The sequence below is a fragment of the Podarcis melisellensis genome (assembly GCF_964234715.1).
Source record: "Podarcis melisellensis genome assembly, chromosome: 4".
NCBI lineage: Eukaryota > Metazoa > Chordata > Lepidosauria > Squamata > Lacertidae > Podarcis > Podarcis melisellensis.
In genome coordinates, this window is record NC_138531.1 from 39,344,938 (window position 1) to 39,367,782 (window position 22,845).

General features: G+C 42.2%; 1 protein-coding gene across 2 annotated transcripts; it reads right to left on the reverse strand.

Moving 5' to 3' along the window:
• Nucleotides 1-9,689: 9,689 nt before the first annotated feature.
• On the reverse strand, nt 9,690-22,713 carry FANCB (FA complementation group B). 2 transcript variants are annotated; one of them, XM_081907556.1, is made up of 10 exons: nt 22,410-22,713; nt 20,953-21,041; nt 19,383-20,417; nt 18,091-18,243; nt 17,165-17,257; nt 15,971-16,099; nt 15,151-15,299; nt 14,176-14,612; nt 13,214-13,451; nt 9,690-12,100 (listed from the first exon to the last, which is right to left on the reverse strand). In XM_081907556.1, exons 3-10 carry the CDS (start codon nt 20,304-20,306, stop codon nt 11,695-11,697), a joined length of 2,529 nt encoding a protein of 842 aa, XP_081763682.1. In that variant the 5' UTR covers nt 20,307-20,417; nt 20,953-21,041; nt 22,410-22,713; the 3' UTR covers nt 9,690-11,694. The 2 variants fall into 2 exon arrangements, with proteins under 2 accessions (XP_081763682.1, XP_081763681.1); XM_081907555.1 differs by lacking the exon at nt 20,953-21,041 and having other exon boundaries at nt 22,410-22,712.
• Nucleotides 22,714-22,845: the final 132 nt, after the last annotated feature.

Sequence of the window (22,845 nt, forward strand, 5' to 3'; positions counted from 1 at the left end):
AACCAGAGCAGCACACGGAAACGCCGTTTACCTTCCCGCTGGAGCAGTACCTATTGAGCGGTACCTATTTATCTACTTGCTCTTTGTGCTTTCGAACTGCTAGGTTGGCAGGAGCTGGAACTGAACAACAGGAGCTCACCCCATCGGAGGGATTCGAACCGCCGACCTTCTGATCGGCAAGTCCTAGGCTCTGTGGTTTAACCCACAGCGCCACCTGCGTCCCACAGTACTCTGGTTAATTTTAAGTGAAAGCTTTCAATTTCCCATCTATGTATATGAAGGAAGGGGAGAAAGGAAGTGTGGAAGCCCAAATCTCATTCAGTCTCTTTTTCCTATAGTGTTAAAGCATGACATCCTCACCAGCCTCAGCTCACCAATGGTCATGCAGCAAAGTGTTGTTGTTCTACCATGTCCATCGGAATCATTTATGACTGAAACAGGCAGTGTAGAGAGACAGCAGCTGCTCCTGTTGAATCATTCAGTCATAAAATGAACCTACCTTGAAAGAACAGGTGGTGACCATAAGCCTTCCAACACAGACGACCCCAAAATGAGGGAAATTATCCAGGTGGGAATGAGTGAAAAGAAAAGCACTTGTGGACCTTAGCTCCCACCGCTCTGAGTTTCTGGCGTACTCCACTTTTGGCAGACAGTTAATGGGATGGTTCTGGCTAACGTGAGCTTGGATGAGTTTCTAGGCCTGGAGCAGATGGTACCTTCTGGGTACCTTCTAGATTTTGATACATTTTATTGTAGCCTCACAGCAGGTCCAAAAACTGAGAATCAGCAGCCAACCGTTCCTGGGAGATGATGCATGCATATAAATTGCTGCCTGATACCTGAGGGCAGTGGCTATTGTTCTCTTTTGATCCCAACCTTGATTACAAAGGGTTCTCTCTAGCCTTTGCTCGTGTGATATTCCCATCAGCAGGCACTGCTTACCGGAGCTATGAATATGAAATTGTCTTGCGGAGGCAGCACGCAATGGGGCTTCCCCCTCAAGAAACCGCACATACTCATTCATGCTCAGCCAGTTCCAAAGTGCTCCTGGGCCCGTCGTGAGCATGGATTTGCAAAAGCGGAGGCAATTCCGATAATGCTGCCAACCCTCACAGCAATGGGTCACTGGATCCTCATAAATGTTAATACAATGTTTATAGCTCAGACTTCAGCGCCACATGGACTACAAGCTGTTTCACACTGCCTGGGAGCTCTGTGAGGATGTTGGATTGAGTTGCTTGGGAAATCAGGGCAGTCCCCAAGGTATATTTCAGGCAGTGCTGATTCCACTTTCCCTATACAGTGGTACCTTGGTTTAAGAACAGTCTGGTTTAAGAACGATTTGGTTTATGAACTCTGCAAAACCAGAAATAGTGTCCCAGTTTGAGAACTTTACCTCGGTCTAAGAACAGAATCCGAACAGTGGAAGGTCACCGGCGGCGGGAGGCCTCATTCCCACAAACATGCCCAGGATTTTAGCCCTGCAGTCTAATCCTATGTGTATGAAGAGCACTGCATTCACAAGGAGTTCCCTGCTTCCCCCCCCCCCCCGCAAGTAAGTGTGCATAGTATTTCACACTCTGCCACAATGAATTGTTGCTCTATATAGCACCCATTACGTATGCACCTCCCTGCATTATGCTCTTACACCTCCCTGCAACAATTCTGTTAAGATTGTAATAGTGCCGTCTCACCAAAGAGAAATTCCTTGATATTCTCTGCTGAAATGGATCCTAATGTTAAGTCTTTTTCCAGCCCCCCCCCCGCCCCTTGTACAGTAGTTGTGCAAGACTCTCCAGATTAGTGTGTTGCTTTTGTATCTTTATTTCATCACTAAAATGAATAACAATTCCTGGTGGGGAGAACACGTCATTAGAGCAGAATAAATATAAGGGTTGGATGAATATCTGCCAGTTTTCACTTACGAAGCTAATGTCTGAAATAGTGTGATGGATTAAAATTATGCAGAAGCTGTTTCCCAAGTATTCCTTTAAATTTACAATTATCAAGTTCCCCTATGTTTGACTCTATATGTGATCGCAGCTGTGTTCTTATCCATGCTTTAGAAAGAAGACGCTAAGCAATGAGCTGCAGTTGCTTTGGTAACTCCGTGCCTGGCTTAGCACAGCCAGATCCTCATGTATATACAGGTCGCAGGCTGCCCTTCCTATTCCAGATCATAAATGGATTTACCCTTTTCTGGTGGGCGTGAAATGAGCTCATCAGGTTATAATCGGGCATAGGCATAGGCAAACTCTGCCCTCCAGATGATTTGGGACTACAACTCCCATCATCCCTGACCACTGGTCCTGTTAGCTAGGGATGATGGAAGTTGTAGTCCCAAAATATCCAGAGGGCAGAGTTTGCCTATGCCTGGGTTATAATCATTCCTTCTATGATGTACATAGTCATTACATTTATGCCAGTAATTATTTTCTGTCATTTTATATTATACTTCAGAGAATATCTGAATAAGTCACAACTTCTAACGAATGCATTCAATGTGATCTGAATAAAAGCAGGTAAATTTTAAGATCTGATTGGTTCAGCTCTACTTACCATTCACATTGACGTAGCGCAGAACTTTACATGCCAATTTGATAAAAGGTGAGCCCTTTGCATTCGAATTAGAATTTCATTAGGAAGGACAGTGTTTAAACACCTTTTTTATGTATCTACCTAATCTGTTCCAGGTTGCATTGTATGGAGTTTCATGTATCAGCATTAAATAGCAAATACAGAGTTAAATCTTCATCTATTAAAAGCTTAGTCAAATATGATTGGCTTCATCTGGTGCATTAAAGAGTGCTGTGGAGAAAGTAAGTATTCAAAACTCTGGTGCCACCCCCAAAAGGCCCTGTCTCTCTGCACTCTCTCAAGTATTATGAACAGGTCCTTGCTTCTTGATGAGTCACTGGCCCTTAGTCTCCTGCTTGCTACCACCACTGTCAATCAAATTCCACATGACATGACTAGCAACTGCCCCTCCATCTCAGATAAAATTAGAAAAGATGCAGCAGGTACTGAAGAGAGAAATAACACCCCCCTTTTTTTAAAACTGGAAATCCCAGCTACTGGGATTTAACAATATAAATGCTCTTGAAATCTTAGGGTTCATTGATTCCTGTAAAGCCAATGACTTGTAGCCAACACTGCCGTCTTGGCTCTCTCAGCACAATGTAATCATGGCACATGGACTCTCAGCACAATGATCACCCAAAGCTTTCTATGACTACATGGCCCAAGCAAATCAACAGCTAAAGCAGAGTTCTGAGGTTCATGGCTATCTGCAAGCTCAGATGTTGTCCCAACCCCCGGCATGTCCCTTGAGCAATCCTTTTGAAGATTAGGACACACTCATTCACATGGAGCTTGTCCCAAGCCAATAGACCAGGCAAGTACATGGGCACCTTTGTGAGTAGGCTGGGCCTGCTTGTGCAACCTACAACCGACTTCATGTCAACACTGGTTGCTCACGATCTGACTTAGATAGTGCCTGCCTCCCTAGTGGTGGATGGAGCAGGAGATCAGATAATGCCTCCTCCATGCTTTGGGGAGTGGGGTTTGCTGTCACTGGGGCAGGGCTCTCTTTCTCCTGACAAACTTGTTTGGTCCCAAAGCAGCATCCAGTTCAGCACCTCCCAAGCCAGGATCAAGTTCTACATTATTGTCCCATTCCTTCTCTCCTTCAGAGGAACACTGTCATGGCGCTCATGAGAACTCCTATTGCACAAGCAGAACAGGTTTCTGCTCACACAAGGGGCCTTGCCCTTCATCTCCCCTCCTCCAAAAAAATCTGTTACAATGCGTTGGCTGCAACCCAATATCTGAGACAATCCCATTTCAGCAAGAAGCAGTCTGGCTCCACCACCAAAGTTCCCTCAACAGTTCCCTACCCTTTGCTTAGCTTAGACTTGTCTTAAGACTCAAATTCCTTTAGAGTTAGGAGGCAGTATAACTGCTGAGGAAGTTGAGAAGCTCTCTAATCCTAAACCCACAAAATCAAGTGGAACAATTGTAAATATTTCATCATTTGTACTCAGGAGGCACTTTCAAGGAGGGGAATAGAACGTTCCCCAGACTCCAACTCCCTATTCCCCGCATAAATACACTATATCCTAGCTTTCTTGCTTTTTCTTCAGAAATTGGTGTTGGGATTTAGGTTTAAGTTTGACTGAATGTTTTGTCCATTTCTGTGGCTAAGTATGGGATTCGTGGAATGCTTTAAATTACTTATGTGCTCTTATAACCTAAACTCAAGCTTCAATAGCCCGTGTTTTGAAAGGTCTGGGAATATTGAATGAGTCAGCAGCTCTGCCAGCGTATGACTTCAGGGCAGGTCTTTTGTTCTGACCATTTTTTTGTGTGTCTGGCCAAAACAGAACACCATGTGCCTCTGTTCTCAAAATGGAATATTCCATGCTGGACAGATGCAGAAGATAGACTTAAGGGGCCCAGTTTTCAGAAGTGCTGTGTGTTCACTCAGAATGCAATACAGTGAACATTGCCGAGGCTGGGGAAGCGAGTTTGACAAACTGTGTGTCTTACACTAACTATAACAATATGTCTCAGTGTATTGCCGTCAGTAAGCGACAGTCATTCTCTGTATATCCAGATGTATCGGCCATCAAAATAAGATATTATCTTTTATGGGGGTCCAGCCTGTTGGTTTTTAAATAAATAAATTATATTCTTAGAGGCAAAACATTTATTTTTTTTGCTTGCCTGAATATAGTAAAAAATTCAGACCCATCGCAGTTCCCTAAGGCCTCCCACCTGTACGCCTACATCACTCTCATGTAGCCTGGCAACACCTGATGTTTGTAGCACAGGGATGGGGGATCCTTTCAGCCCAACGGGCTGCATTATCTTATGGACAGACTCAGAAAATACCGTACTTGAGATATGACTCAGGACTGACGGGGGGTGGAATTCTGAGAGCCAGATCTCAAGAGACCCGGGGGAACCCTGACCTGAGCCCCCTGAATGATCGGTCCAGAACTTTCTAGAAGATCTCCTTTTCTGCCTCTCTTGGTCACTAAAGCCCTCGTGGAGTAGGCTAAAGAGCCTTGCAATGTACTAATTGCTACGACCAATATCTAGCTGTATGTATGCCAGACTCAGTGCCATAGGGAAGCGGCTTGTAAAAGATGCCTCATGACCCCGTTTTATCCTCCTTAAATAGCTTTTCTCCACCATTTCCCTCCTTCGCCACAGTAATGCTGTTCAATAATGCAGATGTAATTTTGTGGCTTGATGTTCTATTTTGCTTTTAGAAGGAGGCAGTATGCTTTCCCTCCTCCCCAACCCCCTCATTATTTGGAGCATGCCACTCTCGTCTGTTGTTCTTCCAGCGCTTCAGGAAAGAGAAGACCTTATTTAGAGCAGACATCGCTCATCTGTCATTACTGTCAGACTCTGGGCTTAATCAAGCTGTCTCCGTTTGTTATATTTTGAAGCCAACTCTTCGCTGTGTTTGTATGTGCACACATGCATATACAATACACAGGCCCTTGTCCAAGGAAGGACAAGCGCAACAGATGGCTGTGTGGTGACTCTTAAAACTGGATTGTCACAGAATTCACCTCCATCCGATGGCCAAACTAGATGATACACTAGCTGTCTCTCTGCCTTTAAAAGCAGGTTTAAAAAAACAAATTGTCAGCACTGTGGCCTGGTCCAGACAGACCCTTAAGAATGCATGTAACTTCTATGGTCAAACTCTGGATCATTCCTTCTAACACCAGCAATTTTTATAGGGCAGGGGGGGCCTAACCTTTGGTTCTCCAGATGTTGCAGGACTACAGTTCCCATTATGCCCAACGTTTTGGCCATGCTGACTAGGCCTGATGGGAATAGGAGTGCAACATTGTCTGGAGGGCCACAAGTTAAGCACCCCTGACATAGGGTGCAGGGAGGAAGGTCCCTGAATAAAATGTAATAAGCGCCGTCTCTGTCCTCCAAAACTGATGATAGCACCTATCAGAGCGGAGTGAACAGATCACATGGCAATGCTATCCCTTATCCTCAAGTTACACAGGGTTGAAGATCAAGGCTGTGCCCACATATACACTGAAAGCAGTATTGTGTCACTTTAAGCACCCATTTCCTCCCCCAAATCATCCTTGGAAGTATAGTTTGTTAAGCTGCTGAGAATTGTTAGGAGACCTCGCTATTTCCCTTACAGAGCTACCAGGGTGGTTTAACAATTGATCCCTCTCCACAGGGCAATCTAACAACTGTAGCTCTGTGAGGGAGACAGGAGTCTGCTGCCAATTCTTAGCACCCCTGACTAACTACAGTTAATGAGGATGCGTTTAAAATCCAACTGTTGCTTCTCGTATGCAGATTAGGTCCAAGAGAGCAGTGTTTGTGGCTTAGAAACTTGAAACAGGAAGAGGGTGCTTAATACTTTTCAATCTGCTGCTTGGTCCTGCCAGTTGCTTTCCCCATTATCTCTCATATTTGTGAGAGGCTGTGGAATTTGGGATTAGATAAAAAGTAGGGAGGTTTTAATGGATGGCTGGATGGGGAGAGGGAGGGCTTAAAACCTCCTTCTGCCCAATACGTTTCCATTTTGTGGCAGAATCAAGACAGAGCTTAGCTTCACCTTCACAAGCCAAGGATCTTTCTCAAATCCACATACTCAAAGTTTAATTTCTATTGGTCAACTGAAAGTTGACTTAATTGTTACAGTGCACCCAGGTCATTTCTGGTTAGAAATTAAACTATCATGCCTCAGCAGATGCTTACATAAATGAAAAGAGAACAGTATAAGCCCCCAATGCTAACCAGGGCATAACAAATGTACTTACTCATGCAACAAAGATGAAAGAAAGCAATCTCTTGAGAGTTGAAGCTTTCCTACTGGTCAATGGAATACAAACTTTTTTAAAAAAAACAACAACACACCTCTGGCTTAAAGACAAGAGAATGGGAAATCTAGATGAGAATAAGTTGATCACCAACACCAGACAGAAGTGCTCTTGTTCAGAGATTCTCCAGCCAGCTTGAAACAGAAACCACATATTTACTTATGATGTATTAAAAGCATTTCTATTCCACTTTCATTATAAAAAATTTAAAAAGCAATACACAAAAAAAATGCAAAATCACAATGCATTAAAATGCAGAAACATAACAATAATAGTACTGTAAGTTACAATAAAAATCACTGCTAAAAGCTCAATAGTAAAACTCAGAAGAGCTCTTTGGGATTTCTCTTACTCCTGTACTGAGGAGCAGCTCACTACAAATTACCAAAAGACTTTAAAAAATGGTCTTTTTTCAAACACTCGCTGATCAACAACCATGAAAGAGAGGTGATGGCATTCAGATATATTGGTGTAGTCTTCCAGTCAACAGGACTGCAGGGAGCCCAGTCTGCATGTTTTTGAGAATGCCCAAAGAACTACCATTGCCCTTCCTAGGTTCTTTTTCTCGAAAGGAGGCTCACACGTTCAATTTGTGACTGATGGTGAGAGCCCAACTTACACATGGCTCACAGCTGTGCATTTACAAGGACTTTTAGTAGATATACAATGCAGGATTTTTTGCACAGTAACCTTGGGTTAAGAACTTAATTTGTCCTGGAGCTCCATTCTTAACCTGAAACTGTTCTTAACCTGAGGTACCACTTTAGCTAATGGGGCCTCCCGCTGCCACCGCACGATTTCTGTTCTCATCCTGAAGCAAAGTTCTTAACCCGAGGTACTATTTCTGGGTTAGCGGAGTCTGTAACCTGAAGCGTCTGTAACCCAAGGTACCACTGTACCTTTGGTGTTCCATGTTGCACACCGAATGCCTTAACTCAAAGAGTAGGATCTGGGATGACTCCACTCAAACCACAAGTTACAAAACACATATCAATCCCTGTAGAGTATAGACAGCAGGAATGTACTACTACATAATCCAGTTCCATTTTGGCATGCAAACTTGAAACTGCTATTGGATCAAGTTAAATCTTAATCCCTCTGTCTTAGCCTCTTTTGTTTCATCAGATAACTTCTCCTCTGGTTGGAAGAGAGATGTAAAAGTGGAACTATCACACTTTGGGTCATCGTCCCCTGCTCTGTTACACTTGTGGCCTTGAGAACTAAGGACACAACTAAACAAATCTGGGATGTAGCCCTGCAAGAAAACTAAGCCAGGCAACTGGAAACGGTAGCAAAACCTTCGTTCCAGCTGCTTATCTTTATGCTCTAGAAATTTCCAAATATCATAGAGCTTTCACTTTGGCCTCCTTTAATGCCTTGCCATCTGCTCTGCTGGGAGATGCACACACAAACACACACACACACACACACACACACACACACCGCTTGTAACCACTGTGCCTGCTTGTCAATTGGGAATCAAAACAGTTGAGGACATTCCTTATATATTACTCCCCAGTTCTGATAACCTGCCTCCTTTTGTCAGATTCCACTAACTACTAAATCAGTACCAAAGTGGCAAAATTCAGTGCATTAATAGGAACTGGATGGTTAAGTCTCCTTACCAACCAAACTATCAGTCAGCTAGTGATGTTCTAGGGAAGGATAGGATGCTGAGACAGGTGGCATCCCCTCTTTATCCTAACCCAGGCAAAACTTGTCTAAAGTGAATATCCTTTTGCAAGTGACCTAGAATGGATTTGAAGACACTACGACTGAAGACACTACGTCATCCGAAGCAATTTGAAAAGAAGGGAGTTCAGAAAGAACTGCCGTCTCATGCAGGCTACAGACATGCACAAGCACCTGCAAGGATCGGTGCACATTCACAAGGTCTTTTTTTATTTAAGTTGTGCTTCCCTTCAAAACACTGGAGAAACACCAATGAAGTAAGCAAATCAGTGGATGGAATAAGGTTAGCTTGATGTACTGTAACCTTTAAAAATACAGTGGTACCTCTGGTTACGTACTTAATTCGTTCTGGAGGTCCGTTCTTAACCTGAAACTGTTCTTAACCTGAAGCACCACTTTAGCTAATGGGGCCTCCCGCTGCTTCCGTGGTGCCGCTGCACAATTTCTGTTCTCATCCTGAAGCAAAGTTCTTAACCCGAGGTAATATTTCTGGGTTAGCAGAGTCTGTAACCTGAAGCGTATGTAACCTGAAGCGTATGTAACCCGAGGTACCACTGTACCACATGCAATGACTGGCCACATGGAGTGCTGGTTTTTGCAGAGACTCCTACTCTTGAGCCAAGCATTACAATGACCTGGCAATCATTTTAATCTGTGGAACTGAGGGACGAGGGAATGCCCAACCCACCCTGAAGCACAATAAAAACCTAATCGAACTGCAGGATTATTCCAAAATAGAAGTTGCCGATTGGGAAATATGGGGAGATACTAACCTGTTAAGCAGTTATTTCTGCACTTTTCCTCTACCCAGAAGCAAGAGCTCACAGAAGCATTTATGTGCACTCATGGGTGCAATGAAGCAGGCTCTGCAGCCCGTGCGAAGCACTGGCGAACCTGAGAGGTTTCTTGAGTTTATGAAGATGTTTGCTTGAAGCCAGGTTAAAAGGCAAGAAGCCTCATAAAGTAACTACGGTTTGAAATTCTTGAGGATCCTTTTCAACCCAAGCAGTGCTTTTGATGCACAACACAAAAGGGGTTAAATTCTTTCATTCAGTGACAAGTACGAAAATGAACAGCTTTTATCAACTCAGTTCGTTCCACATATCAAATCAATGACCAGAATGCTACTTTCAAAAGTATTTAATGGATAACTCTCTACAAGTGCATGATAATGTTTTCAGAAAATTGCCAGTCAAAGCTAACAAGGAGTCACTCAAATGGCCGCCAGATATTTCTTCATATTTGCAGGCAGTTTCTTAGACGGGGTAGTTTTCAAGAGCTTAACATCTTTTTGCAACACATGTAAACCCAGCCCTAAGAAAGTTGTCGCTCACTATGCTTCTAGCAGAAGAAGCAGCTATTGCCTACAATATTCTGTATTTCCCCCTTTCCATCTCTTCTACATGAAGAAAACAATTTTAAAATAAGTATATAAATTTGAAGAAACAGGCTTCTTCTATAAATGATAGACCCTTACGTAGCCAGAACCACATGAGAGGTAACAACAGCCGTGGGGAAAACCTCAAGGTTTGCAGACACACAGTAAAAATACCATGAAAGGTAAAAAACTCACAGAAGAGCTTGAGAAGGACTGAACATGGTTCCTGGAATAGAAGAGAACTGTTGAGGAAAGGCAGAAAATTGTGAAGAGGAGGAGCAGAGGGCATGGGACAAAGAGAGAGCGTGGCTGGCTGGCAAGAACCCTGAACAGGAAGACTCCCAATCCAAAATATTTTGCAGCAGGCCCCATTTGCAGAACATAACATCTAAGGGACCTATTGAGAAGAATAACACTAAATAGCCATCATAATGTATAGGTTTGAGCAGAGATTTGGAAACCCATTAAAAACACTGTTTAGTGCATGAAGATTATTAATGAGCTTTCAGCTCTCTGCACAGCTGCAGGGAAACTGCTTCGTTTCACCGATATATGAAATGAAGAACAATTCTGTAATCCCAATATGGAATAAACAATGTTTATTGGGAAGTTTGATGGTATCTAATAGGTGGCGTGATCAAGTTTCCTGTTACTGTAGCTTAAAAAACAGGTTACAACATGCATGTAAACAAGTAAGGCAAATATAAAAAACCAGCCTGTCTCTAGACATGCTGAGATTTAACATTTGTTAGAAAGCCAAGAATCTGGTTTGCCTATGTTGCTAGCTTTCGGTTGCTCAGCAACTCCTGTATCAGTCTGTAAAACACAAATGCAATGTATATTGGGCATCACATTCTCCAACTGTAGTCAACAGAATCAAATGTAAAGATGAGTGGAAAGCTTCTATTCCACCACAATAAAAAGATTTAAAAAGTGTCTGAAGAGAAATAAGTGCAATGGAGCTATTGGAAAGGAGAAGTATCATTGGAGAAAGGCTTTTGGAAACATAAAGAAACATGAAACAGAGGCTGACTTTGGGATGTGCCAACAGGTTGGCTAACATCTGCAACATTCCTTGCACAAGTATGCATAGAAGTTTAAAAGATACCTAATGGAAATATATTCTGGGTATCTTTGTTCATGGAACAGCAGAAGTGTACCCATGAATGTATTGAGAAATGTATTGAGATGCGGTTTTGAAAAAGTGTAGAAATACCACTTGCCAACTCATTTTCAGTGAATATTCTGGCCACAGTACTTCTGTGACCTAATTAGGATAGCAAGCTGCTGGGCAACCTATTCGCTCAGTGAAAAAACAAACAATGGCTACCCTTACTCTCCCATTGTATCAGGGTGCAGAGTTTATGATGCAGGATCTTTTCCGAAGCTATAGTGAAACACAAACTTTTAAAAATCTGTTGGGCACACAAAACAGCAGTGTGGGCGAAACAGAGGAAGGCAGGTGACAGCAAATCAAGGCCTCTGTCTCTCTTTCCCAACCTGTTGCTCTAAGTAGAGAAGCACAAGCATGGAGAGTCTCAATACAGAATACTGACAGAAGGCAGCTTATTGACCACCGTACTTTTTGTTCAGGCAGGCATTTCACCATAGCTCTTTGAAACGTTGCAAAATAATTCCCTTGCAATTGATCACTTGCTGAACAAATATAAGAGCACTAATGGATTCTTCATTTTAATCATAAATAGGAATATGAAGCGCGTCACATTATAGCTTTGGCTAAGAAATAAGTCAAAGAAGTTTGCCAAGCAATGAGCACTGCCATGCAATTGTGTCAGAATTCAGCTGCGATTCAAATACATTCAAAATGAGTCTCCTGTACAAGGACCCACCCACTGTTCGGTTCATACCCAGCATGCATTGCTTCTGCTCCCTTTGAAACTGCTCTCTGAACTGTTGCACCGCAGAGACGCTACTTGCTTCTTTGCTCTCCTCATAAATCAGAGACGAGCGGTTTTCAGGTTGGCTTAGAGCTGCGGAGGAAGCTTGCCGGATAGTGACCATTTCCTTTTCTAAAGTTAGTGCAAGCTGTTCAGCAAGTACCTTCCTGCTTCCTACCCTGAGTGGTTTTATCTTACAGGCTGGTGGCAACGATCTGGTAAGGTTATAAAGGCACTGGAACAAAATCGTTTCATGTCTGTAAAGCAGATTTGTAAAAAAAAAAAGGTCAGTTATCATTGTTCATAAAAATTCACAAGCAGAAGTTTAAATGTAAACCAGAAGCTATTCAGAACATGAAGCACCATACTTAAAGGTGAAAAAAAGAATTTCCCTTTGGAACAAACGCAAAGTATGGGGAAAGGCAGGAGCAAGCAGGGCTCAGTTATACTGACAGTAATGTTCCCTGAGAAGTTACAATTAAGGTTTAGAGCAGGGAGGAGGAACTTGCAGTCCTCTAAACCACAACTCTTCTCTTCCTGATTGTTGACCATGCTGGCTGGAGATGAGAGTTGAAGCCCAATAGCCTATGGGGACTGTGGGTTCCCCATGCCTGGCTTTTACTTAAACAATCTGTTTAAATATTGTGCTCAAAATATGCATTGTAACTGAGATGAGTATGTTTGGTATTAGTAATCTTTGAAAGGGGAAATGAGGTTCTTTGAAGCTATTCAGTGAGCTGAGTTCCATGACCAAGGCAATGAAACCCTATGGGAATTAGGATAGAAACATGTTTACATAAGTGAATTAAGCCGTAATAGAAATCTGTTTCACAACTCAATATTTTATAGTGTTTAAAAGCTCTTTCTAAGGTAGAATACTTGGAAGAATATTCACTGAGCATGAAAACCTGTCCCGTAAAAAATATCCTCTCAGTGAAAACCTGTCCCGTAAAAAATATCCTCTAAAATGACTGAGCAAAATTCTAAGGAAGTTACGTGTATTTTCTATGGCTGTGCCCACCTGCTTCTACCTGGCTTGCATGAATACCAAATTCAAAGTGGAACATCGTATGTTTCCATAAGGTAGATAGCAATGTTAGTTCTGAAAATTCCACAAGGTGTCTTGTTTCAAGTTTATATCATCTTCATTGAATGAAGCCACTGTAATTATAGTTCTGGGGTCTTCTATGCTCCCCTACGCAGATCACTTAAAATGTTTACAAGAGAATCCAATGACCTACTCATCTAGCTAGCATAGCACAGCTATTCAAAATGGTCTTAGATTGCTAGCACAGCAATGGCTATAGCTGTCATGCTCACAAGGCAAAATGAGGTGAGAAAGGTATCTCCAGCTTTTCAATTGCCATTACCTGTAAAATACTGTTAAAGTTCCTTCGAATGGTGTTTTGAGATTCCACTTGAAGACAATGCCATTCAGATTTCCGGATTTACAAGAGATGAAAGTATCGGGATATTCTTTTATTGCTGCACACTCCATTTGTTCCTGCAGCCATGTTTTTATGTGAATCAATGTACAGTCAGACGAAATGATTTGAAGTGACACCTTGTGTGACACTGCACAAAGTGCAACAAGATCTTTTACGGAGCCTGCAGCAGGGGCAGAAAAGCATTCGTGAAATTAAAATGGTGTGCAGGGCATTCAAAGCATCCCTTCAACTGTTTCCCCTTCATTTTAAATCCTTCAATTAAGCAAAATCCTAGATCAAATCTGAGATCTAGATATTGCATTCCTTTAGACTAGCTTATTTTATGATAGGAAGGCATTTGTGGTTAATTTTTGCTGCCCTATTGTAAACTCTTGGTGCCAGTCAACGAGTAATTTAAACTCTGCTTGTTTGGTGACAATATCCCTCCCACATCCTGCAGATCATCCCTAAAACCAACCAAGAACAACCTCTTCGTCGCTCAGGTGACTGCTTCAGAATTATTAAGTCATCTTCCTAGTCACACAAATTAAATTTGAAGCTTTCATCCAGATCAGAGTGGGGTGGAATGAGAGAGAGAATAGACATTGTTTCAGAGACGGGAAGAAATGTTAAGTGTTCCATTGCTTTTTAAAGTAATGTTTTGGCTCTAAAGAAAACTATTGCCACCTATTCAGCTCTTTGGGACCGAACTGGCAAAATACCTAAGTCAGAAACCAAGTAAACCTGTTCTGGGTTCAATTCCTGTTCAAGTCTTCTAACTAAGGTCAACATTTCCTATACTACAGCAGGTAAGCTTAAAAAACAACAACCTGTAGTTCTAGCTTTTAAATATACAGTCCAAAAAGTACAGCAAGTAGCTACCAATCCCTGCATAAAAAGTTTACCTGTGTATTTATAATCTTTTAGATTTATCGAACCTTTTCCAGCAGAAATCTCAGCCAGACTTAATAAAATCTTCCCACATAATAAAGTCATTCTTTTGCTTTTCTGCAGAATTTCGTCATCTCTGCAGCTTCTCTTCGTAGCATGTAACAGTACCACGCAGCCTACTTCATGCAATGCTAAGAAAGGGGACAGCTGGGTAACTGCAGTGAAGGTTTTTGTCCTATCCACCTTCACCTGAGAAGGTTCCCCATTGCACTCCTTCCCATTATGGCAATCGAGCTTGATCCTTTTAAGCAGCGGCTCCAGTTGCCAGTGGGAGGCGGATTCTGCCAGCGCAGCTTTCTTCAACGCAACTACGCTGCAGCGGCACTTAGCTGGAAAAGACGAAGGGCATTTCCGAACCATTACCAAAGATAAACGGACGTCACTGAGCAGCCTGTTCAAAAAAAGAAAAATGCAGACTTAACAAACAAAAAACAAATGCAGGAATGGCAGTGTACTGTGATCTTCTCTTGATATACTTGAGATTTACAGTGTCTTCATAGTAGCAAAAACATACACTAAAATGTACCTTGCATTTATACCATATAAATCTAACATACATTCATCCAACTCAGGATTTTTTTTGCATTTTCTTTTGGAACCATTCTTAACTTTTCTATTTTCTACTGTGGTACCTCGGGTTAAGTACTTAATTCGTTCCAGAGGTCCGTACTTAACCTGAAACTGTTCTTAACCTGAAACACCACTTTAGCTAATGGGGGCTGCCGCGCCGCCGGAGCCCGATTTCTGTTCTCATCCTGAAGCAAAGTTCTTAACCTGAAGCACTATTTCTGGGTTAGCGGAGTCTGTAACCTGAAGCGTATGTAACCCAAGGTACCACTGTATTTCTAAATTTTGCAGTTGTAGGCTATATAATCTCTACCAATAGCAGCATTTATCCGTAGTTAATGTATAGGATTTATACAACTTACATGTCATATGTGTCCATTAGTTTCACTCCAACTACTAAGCTGTCCTCCACCACACGGTACCAAACCTCCTGCACAAGCTGCTCTTTGTCTATAGATGGAGTTGATGTGTCATTATCCAATGGTTCATCCCAGAGGGAAACAAGACCTGCCTTTCAAGAAAAGACACACACATCTACACGTATGCCCAAAACAAGCCTGTGTCACAATTCAAACAATTCCGGAACCAGGAAAATACTACTATTCTTCATATATTTCAGCTAAAAGATTAATCAGTATGGTACATTCCACTTTTACAACAAAATATGCTAAAGAGTTTCCATAACCCTCTATAGGGTTTTTTCCAAACCACAGCTGCAGCTATTTACCTACCTGACAACTTCAAAAACTGCACCCATTTTGAATTGTTCCTTTGTTCTAATTTGAGAGAGAATTCCACCCATTGGTGAACAGATAGAGTTCTGTATTACTCCACATAAACTATGGAAAGGAACCAGTGACTGCAATGCTTTGAGCTGAAAATATATGTATGGCACAGGAACCTTTCTGTGATAGTCATGTCCTTTAGCAACAAAATTTTGTACCTGCATTTCCTTAAAGACTGGCTATTTTTGGCTTTAGTGAAAAAAGTTGACCCCAAACATAGAGAAATATTTCTTACATGGTTACAGCTACCAATGAGTGACTCTTATGCAACGTATTGGAAGCCTGTGTCCCTACCTATTATAGAAGAATGGAAACAAAACCTGTTTATATATATATATATTTTTAAAAAAAAACATGTCTCTGTTACAGAAAAAAAATAAATCTTCATGTAGCATACCTTTTCCGCACTTGGAAGACTGTGTTTTTGGTCTTGAACTAGGTCAATCAATGCTCCACAACTTTCCACCAGAACCTTTTCTTTGAGCCGTAAATGCTGCTGTAGCTCTCGAACAGAAGCAAAACCAGCCTATGGGATACAAAAGAAGTTAAGAGAGTTCATGATGATGACACTGCGAGAGTAGATGCCTTTCTTTTGCAAGATATTAAAAGAGCTAACAGTTGTAGATTCCTCTCTCACTGTTAAAAAAATAAAAACCATAGCTTAACATAGAAATGGGAAGTTCTGTGCTTGCTGTGATAATTATTTGATGAAACCAACAATGCAGAGAGAAAAATCTGTAGCTACTCACTGCAGAAATTGTGCAGTTACCTGAACTTTGGACATTGAGTTTCTTTCAGCAACCTGCCTTTCTTTTATACCCCCAGTCCTCAGCTAGGCTGATGTAGATACCCTTTTGCTCTTTGCCCTTGGACACCTAAACTGCTAATCTGTAGCCCTTCAGATTTTGCCCATAATTTACTGGCAAAACTTATGCCAGTAAAGGCTGAATGGGAATGAATGAATGAATGAATTCTTATGATTCCTGGCCAATGGCATGTTCCCATCAAAGGTCTTCATAAGTGAATTCACAGCAAAGTAGCAGCTAAGGTTATATGTGTCATCCACAGTAGACAACCTCAAAACTTGATGTAAAATAAAGTCAGCAGCAAGGCACCTACAATAAGAAAAGCATCATCATCTCAACGTTAGGTTTTCAAGGACGTATACAAGGCAGGAGAAGGAGGCCAGACAATAACTCCTAGTGCTTATCCCTTATTTTCATTTGGGTTGGAAAGTGAATCATGGGCAATAAGCCTTTCTTTCCTAGCTTCCAAACAAACTAGTGATGGCTATCAGTACTTCAAAACCTGAAGAGAGCAAGGCTATAGCCCTGTGCACCTATACCTGAGAGCAAGCCCCACAGAATGCAGCGAGAAGTTTAGACACCGAACACTCCAGTAAGTTAAGATTCCCTCAACACAACTCAACAGTAATTATAGCAGGGAATACGCAGTACGACTACCTGGTTCTGCATTTGCAAACATCAATGAAATGGAATGATCCAAAACAGAGTTTATGCTGCATGAAAGTTAATACAAAACAAGCCCCAAGTTGTCAAGACATATCAAGAGGCAGATAATGGATCCAAACCTGCAGTCTTGCTTCAAGTCCTTTGATAGTAAGGAAGTGGTTCTTTTGTAGCTCTTGTGTAGAATGTGAGTCATCTTCATAGCTTATGTTATTCTAAAGACAGGCAAAACATATTTAACTCTATGCCTGAAAGTAAGTGAGGCACGAATGTGGAAAACTGAGCCACACAAGGACCAAGTAAAAGCCTTCCATTCATGTGCTACCCGAGTGAAAATGACAATTGTATCCACTTCAAAGCCTACATTTCTCTATTTTTATAATAAATGTTACAAATAATTATAATATTGTAGATTTGATGCAATATAGATTTATTAAAATATATGTACTTTAATTATACCCCAACCATTAAAAAAATATTCTACGCATCTACTGGTTTTCAGTTGAAAGATGAGATTGATAGTACATAGTAGCCTGGTTTGGACATAACTGCAGCTTTTTCTTAGGTAAGCTTTAAGTATTAGGCTCAAGCACTTCCCATCTCACCTCCGCAAGATCAGAAGCGTCTGTTCCTGTTTCAGATTAACCAGTTTCATGTGCCATTGATCTTCAGTGTGCTTAATTGAAACAACTTAACTTCAGAAACTATTCCTTTAAGTTGAGTTGTTCCAACAGACCACAGTTAAGATTAACCGGTTCGTTTGAATTTGGATGACTCTGCAGAATGCAGTTAATCTAAAAAGGAATTCTTCCTTGTAGCCATGCCAGAGATGGGAGCATATGCAAGACAAAGGTGCTCAGAGGCATGGTTCAGCATTATGTCAAAACAAGGTCACTGCAGAGTTATGAAAGGCATTTGATTCTGCAAGGCACACCTTCCTCCAAACCTCCTCAATTTGAATCAAAGCAAGCCGTGAAGCAAATGACTCTTTGCCTAATGCCTTTTACCGAAACCTTTCCCAACAATTTCCCCAATCAGTAAATCTTACCACATGGTGAACATTTCCAAAATTGGAGATTTGAAATGTATTTAAACTTTCTGAGATGGAGTCAGTCTTTAGAAGAACTAAGATTTGTTCCGTTCCAATGCCAACAAAATCATCTACCAGAATAGACCTCACATTTTTCCAGGAAGAAACCACCTGCAATGTAAGGTGACATTGGAAATGTTTTCATTCCGTTAATATCTACATTATGCACATGAAATGAAAATATTCTCATATTTGACAGCTTAAGCTAGTATGGCGCAGCGGCAGCTAGACCCACAATGCACCAACTACAGTTATAACGGACATTTCAAGCAATTTTATTCTTCAATTAATTTCAAGAGCGACAAACATTGTGTGAATCCATCCTTAGGAGATGGAGCATGGACATTTTATCATCTGCTGTGTTATGCATACTTAAAACTTCTTTCATTCTTCTGAAATTTATTTCTGGTGCACCTACGTTCATTGAACACACAAGTATTTGGTTTTGTGCCTTTGTTCAGGACTTCATTTGAGTGAGGACTTAGCCGCAGCATCTACATATATTCAGCCCTGGAACAAGTTAGAAAATTATTTCAAAATTGCCTCCATGACTCCACAGAGAGCTTCAACACGGAGTAACTACCATGAGCTCTGGGTTAAGAGGAATGACTTTCAAAGAAAGTAGAATGACACCTGGGTTGGCATCAGCCCCAGCACATCTCACTACCCCTGTTACACACAACAGGTTCTGCAACATCAGAAATCCAGGATGCATTTGCAGCTTCCATGTAGGCAAAAGGCTTCCCTATTCATCTCAACTGCTAGGAAAATCCTCCTCTGGAGGAGAGATGTGGGAGCCAGCTTTATGTCATCTAGCCTGTATACCGGCTGTTTGCCATCTACCCATCACCTCTGAAATTATGGGTAGCCAGGCTCCCTGGAATGCAGTAAAACCAATACTAGAAACTGTATTGTTTGTTAACTCTTGTTTTGCTTTGTATTTATGTTCTTAAGACTCATATTATTATCATTTTTGTAATACTGAATTTATTCTGTGTATTCCAAATTTTGTGTGTTTGTTGTCATTTTGAATTTACTGATATGTTCTATTTGTAATAAAGAGCACTGGAAATACAAGGTTTTGAATGTTTGCTGTAAGCCGCTTTGGGCCCTGCCTGTTGTGGGAAACAGAATATAGGCAAGCTCAATCACTCAATACGTGCACCAGTTTCTGGTTTGTGTTGAGCATATTGCATAACATCAGAAGGCAGAACCTTTGCAAGCCTAAGAACAAAGCATCAGATCAATACCTGTAAATTACGCTTCCATAGTGCACACACATCTCCTGAAGCAAAGGTTACAACCACCAAGTGGCTGTTTCCTTCCACTGCTGCTACCTGTACAGAACAAGGATTCTCATATGGAAGCTGGTGGACATCTTTTGGTAGACCATCTTGGAAAATGATGACTTGGCTTTTGCATGTGACTGCGACAACTGACGTCCTGAACTTGCTTCTCGCAGCATCGACTTCACAAACGTGCACACACGCTACCACGCCGCCATAAGCATGAGGAACAAAAGTGGCCCTTGTTAGCGCTTGCTGTTTCTCCACTGCATAGGCAAAGCACTCGGTACCCCAGATGAATGCATCTGATTTGGGAACACTTTGCCCATTGCCTCTGTCTGTCAAACAAGCAGCTCTTGTTCCCAGAACAACAGCACCCTCACCCTTAATCTCACCCGCCCATTTGATGGAACAAAGCTGAACAGGGGCACGTAAAACAGTGCAAGTTTGGGGAGAAATGTGAAACAGGCTTTTTGCATGGCTCCATAAAACCGTTGGGCCAGAAAGCAACTTTACGGGTTCTTTCAGTTCATAATCCAATTTAAAATGCAGAACCAGCTCGAATTTGTTACTGTTATGAAGCAAGAGTAAAGTATATTTTGTGTTCTTCTTCACTTTCTTTTTCAATAGAACACAAGGGTGAAGGATTCCTGTTCTGAAGTCAGATCCGCAGCTGCAATGAACCATTTCCACACCATCCTCACAATCGCTGAATGACCCAGTAGACGTCTCAATAAACTGTTTAGTACAACTGTCAAATGTCATTCTCCTGACGTGCAATTTCATCACTTTTGTACCACCGCCTTGTGTGGATTTCAGTTTTGACAGCTGGAAAATCAGGAGTTCCCCATTATATGACAACAACTTCTCTTGCTGATCCATCAGCATATTTCCTTAAAATACGTCCACTGCAAGACGACCATGAGTTAGTCTCCTGCTTTTCAGTAGGATGATTCTTCTGTTTAATGTAGCATTTGATCTGAGCAGCATTTTTCCAATCTGAAAAATAATAAGTGTTTGGCAATAAAGCAATAGAAAGCAGATCATTTTAACCTCAGTAAGGAAGGATCAGTCTGTGCCCATAAAAAAGTCACATTCACACAAATAATTCAGTTCAACAAAACACTTCCAGCTGGATTCTAAATATGTATGTCTAAGTAAAGAGGGCACTTCCTGATAACCATACCTAGGATTGCAGTGTTTAACCCAGGGGTGGGGAGCTTCAGGCCTGGGGGCCAAATACAGTCCTCCACGTCTCTCCACTGAGCCCTTGAAAGCTGCCCAGGCCACATTTCTCACCAGCCCTGCTCTGCACTCTGCTCAACACCCAACCACACTCCCCTCAGCTGCAATTCCCAGCAACTAATATTCAGGCGCATACTGCCTCCAACAGTGGAGGGAAAACATATCCTTGGTGGCTAATTGTTATCATTGATGTGGCCCCGGAAGGCTGCAAGTGAGGCTGAGTAAGGTCCTCTGCTTTCACCCATGTACTGTTTACACTTAAAGATGAGTTAAAGCAGAAGGGTACCACCTTTAGCTGCCAATTCCTATAGATGTTCAAGAAGTAAGGTCCACTGAATCCAGTCTTGGCATTAGTACTAGTGACAAACATCTAAATATCTGAAATTAGACAATTTTTAATCAGGATTAGACACAGAAATCTAGTAAATCCCACATGTAATGCCAGGGAAAATTACAACTGTCCAGCATAATCAAGCTTTTCCCAGGATGTAAATTACCTCAACCAACAGGCCTTAAAAGCATTTCTTGCTCTGGAATACAAAAGTAACGGTGCTACAAATAGCTAAGTTCTAATCTAAAGATGATCTGGTTTCTCAGGCACCTATAAAATGTCTACTCATAAGCAAGCCCCACTGTACACATGTACACATCTTAAATGAGTACAGTATACAATAGCAATCTCAAAGGAATGTCATAGGGGATACACTACTGCTATTGAATACAAGAGAAAGGCTCCAAGGTGACCAGATGTGAAGGAAGACAAGCCTGTAACTTTAATCACTGTGTGGAAGTTGACATTTTGACAACTACAGCTGGTCATGCTATCAAGGGAGATAAAATCTAAAGAGTTTCTTCTGAACAAAAAATACAAGAGCTTTTGCATTTCAACCAACCCAGCCACACTGAGTTAGAGACAGTGATCACATATGTTCTTTTTTAAAGGAAGTGTTGATTCTAAAAGTATGTGATCTTAGTTATCTGATGGTGCAGGACACAAACGGCAATAGGCTTACAACCACTCTTTTCTCTTTCTGGGTCAGAAAACAGATCTGACCCATGCGTGAGTAAGAAATAAAAGAATTGGCTGGGCACCAAGATTCAAAATGCTGGGCTTTACACATTCTCATCCTGAAGCGAATGTAACGAGCGACGGCGCATCTGCGCAGGATGTCATTTTGAGCGTCTGTGCATGCACAAGCGGCAAAACCCGGAAGTAACATGCTCCATTACTTCGGGGTTGCCGTGGAGCACAACTCGAACGCGCTCAACCCGAGGCACATTCGACCCAAGGTATGACTGTAGTTTGCTTGCAGAGCTCACCCTTCTCTCTAGCGCTCTGGCAATAAACAGACCACACTCTGTTAAGTAAATTTAAAATGCTTGGCTTGCAAAATCCAAAGGTCTGATTCATGCGCTGTTCCACGCAGCAGCAAGGAGAACACAGGTGGAATACTACTGGGTACAAAATACAGAACACAAGTTTCAAGGATGTAGTCTGTGCTGGGAACCCCACTGAGCTCAAAGGGGCTTACTCCCAGTTAAGAGAGGTTCAGATTGCCTCCTCAGAATCACTTTACTTTAGCCCTGTCAACCTAATCCCTCTCTGTGAGCGGGGGCGGGGGATTACTTCTGTAAACCACCACACAAGCCACACCCGCTTGCATGGGAGAAGGCAGTGAAATCCCCATCCTTATCCTGGTCGGCATCCCTCTAGGAATACTAAAGAGCAACCTTAGGCGCACTTACTTGGAAGTAGGTTCCACTGATCTGAATGAGCAAAGGGGGCAGGACCCGATGAGCCTCAACACAACGCGCGAGGAGACCGCGGGAGCCCCTTTCATTCCCCAAAAGCAACAGCACTAGCGGCCGGAGCTTCAAGCTCCGAACAATCCCGCCAAACAAAAGAATCCTGGGAACGGAGTCACGTTACGTCATTAAGCCGGGCGCCATTGGCTGTAGCAAACGAAATGGGCGGGACCGTAAAGGGAGATGCGAAAGGCCGCGCGCGGTAGGATTGGACGGAATCACGCCAGGAAATGAATGGGCGTGGCTTCCAGAGAGAGAGAGAGAGAGAGAGAGAGAGAGAGAGAGAGAGAGAGAGAGAGAGAGAGAGAGAGAGAGAGGTTGGGAGGGGGGAGGAAGTGGGAGGTTGTGGTTTCGCGTCTGCGCGCGCGTGCTCCGT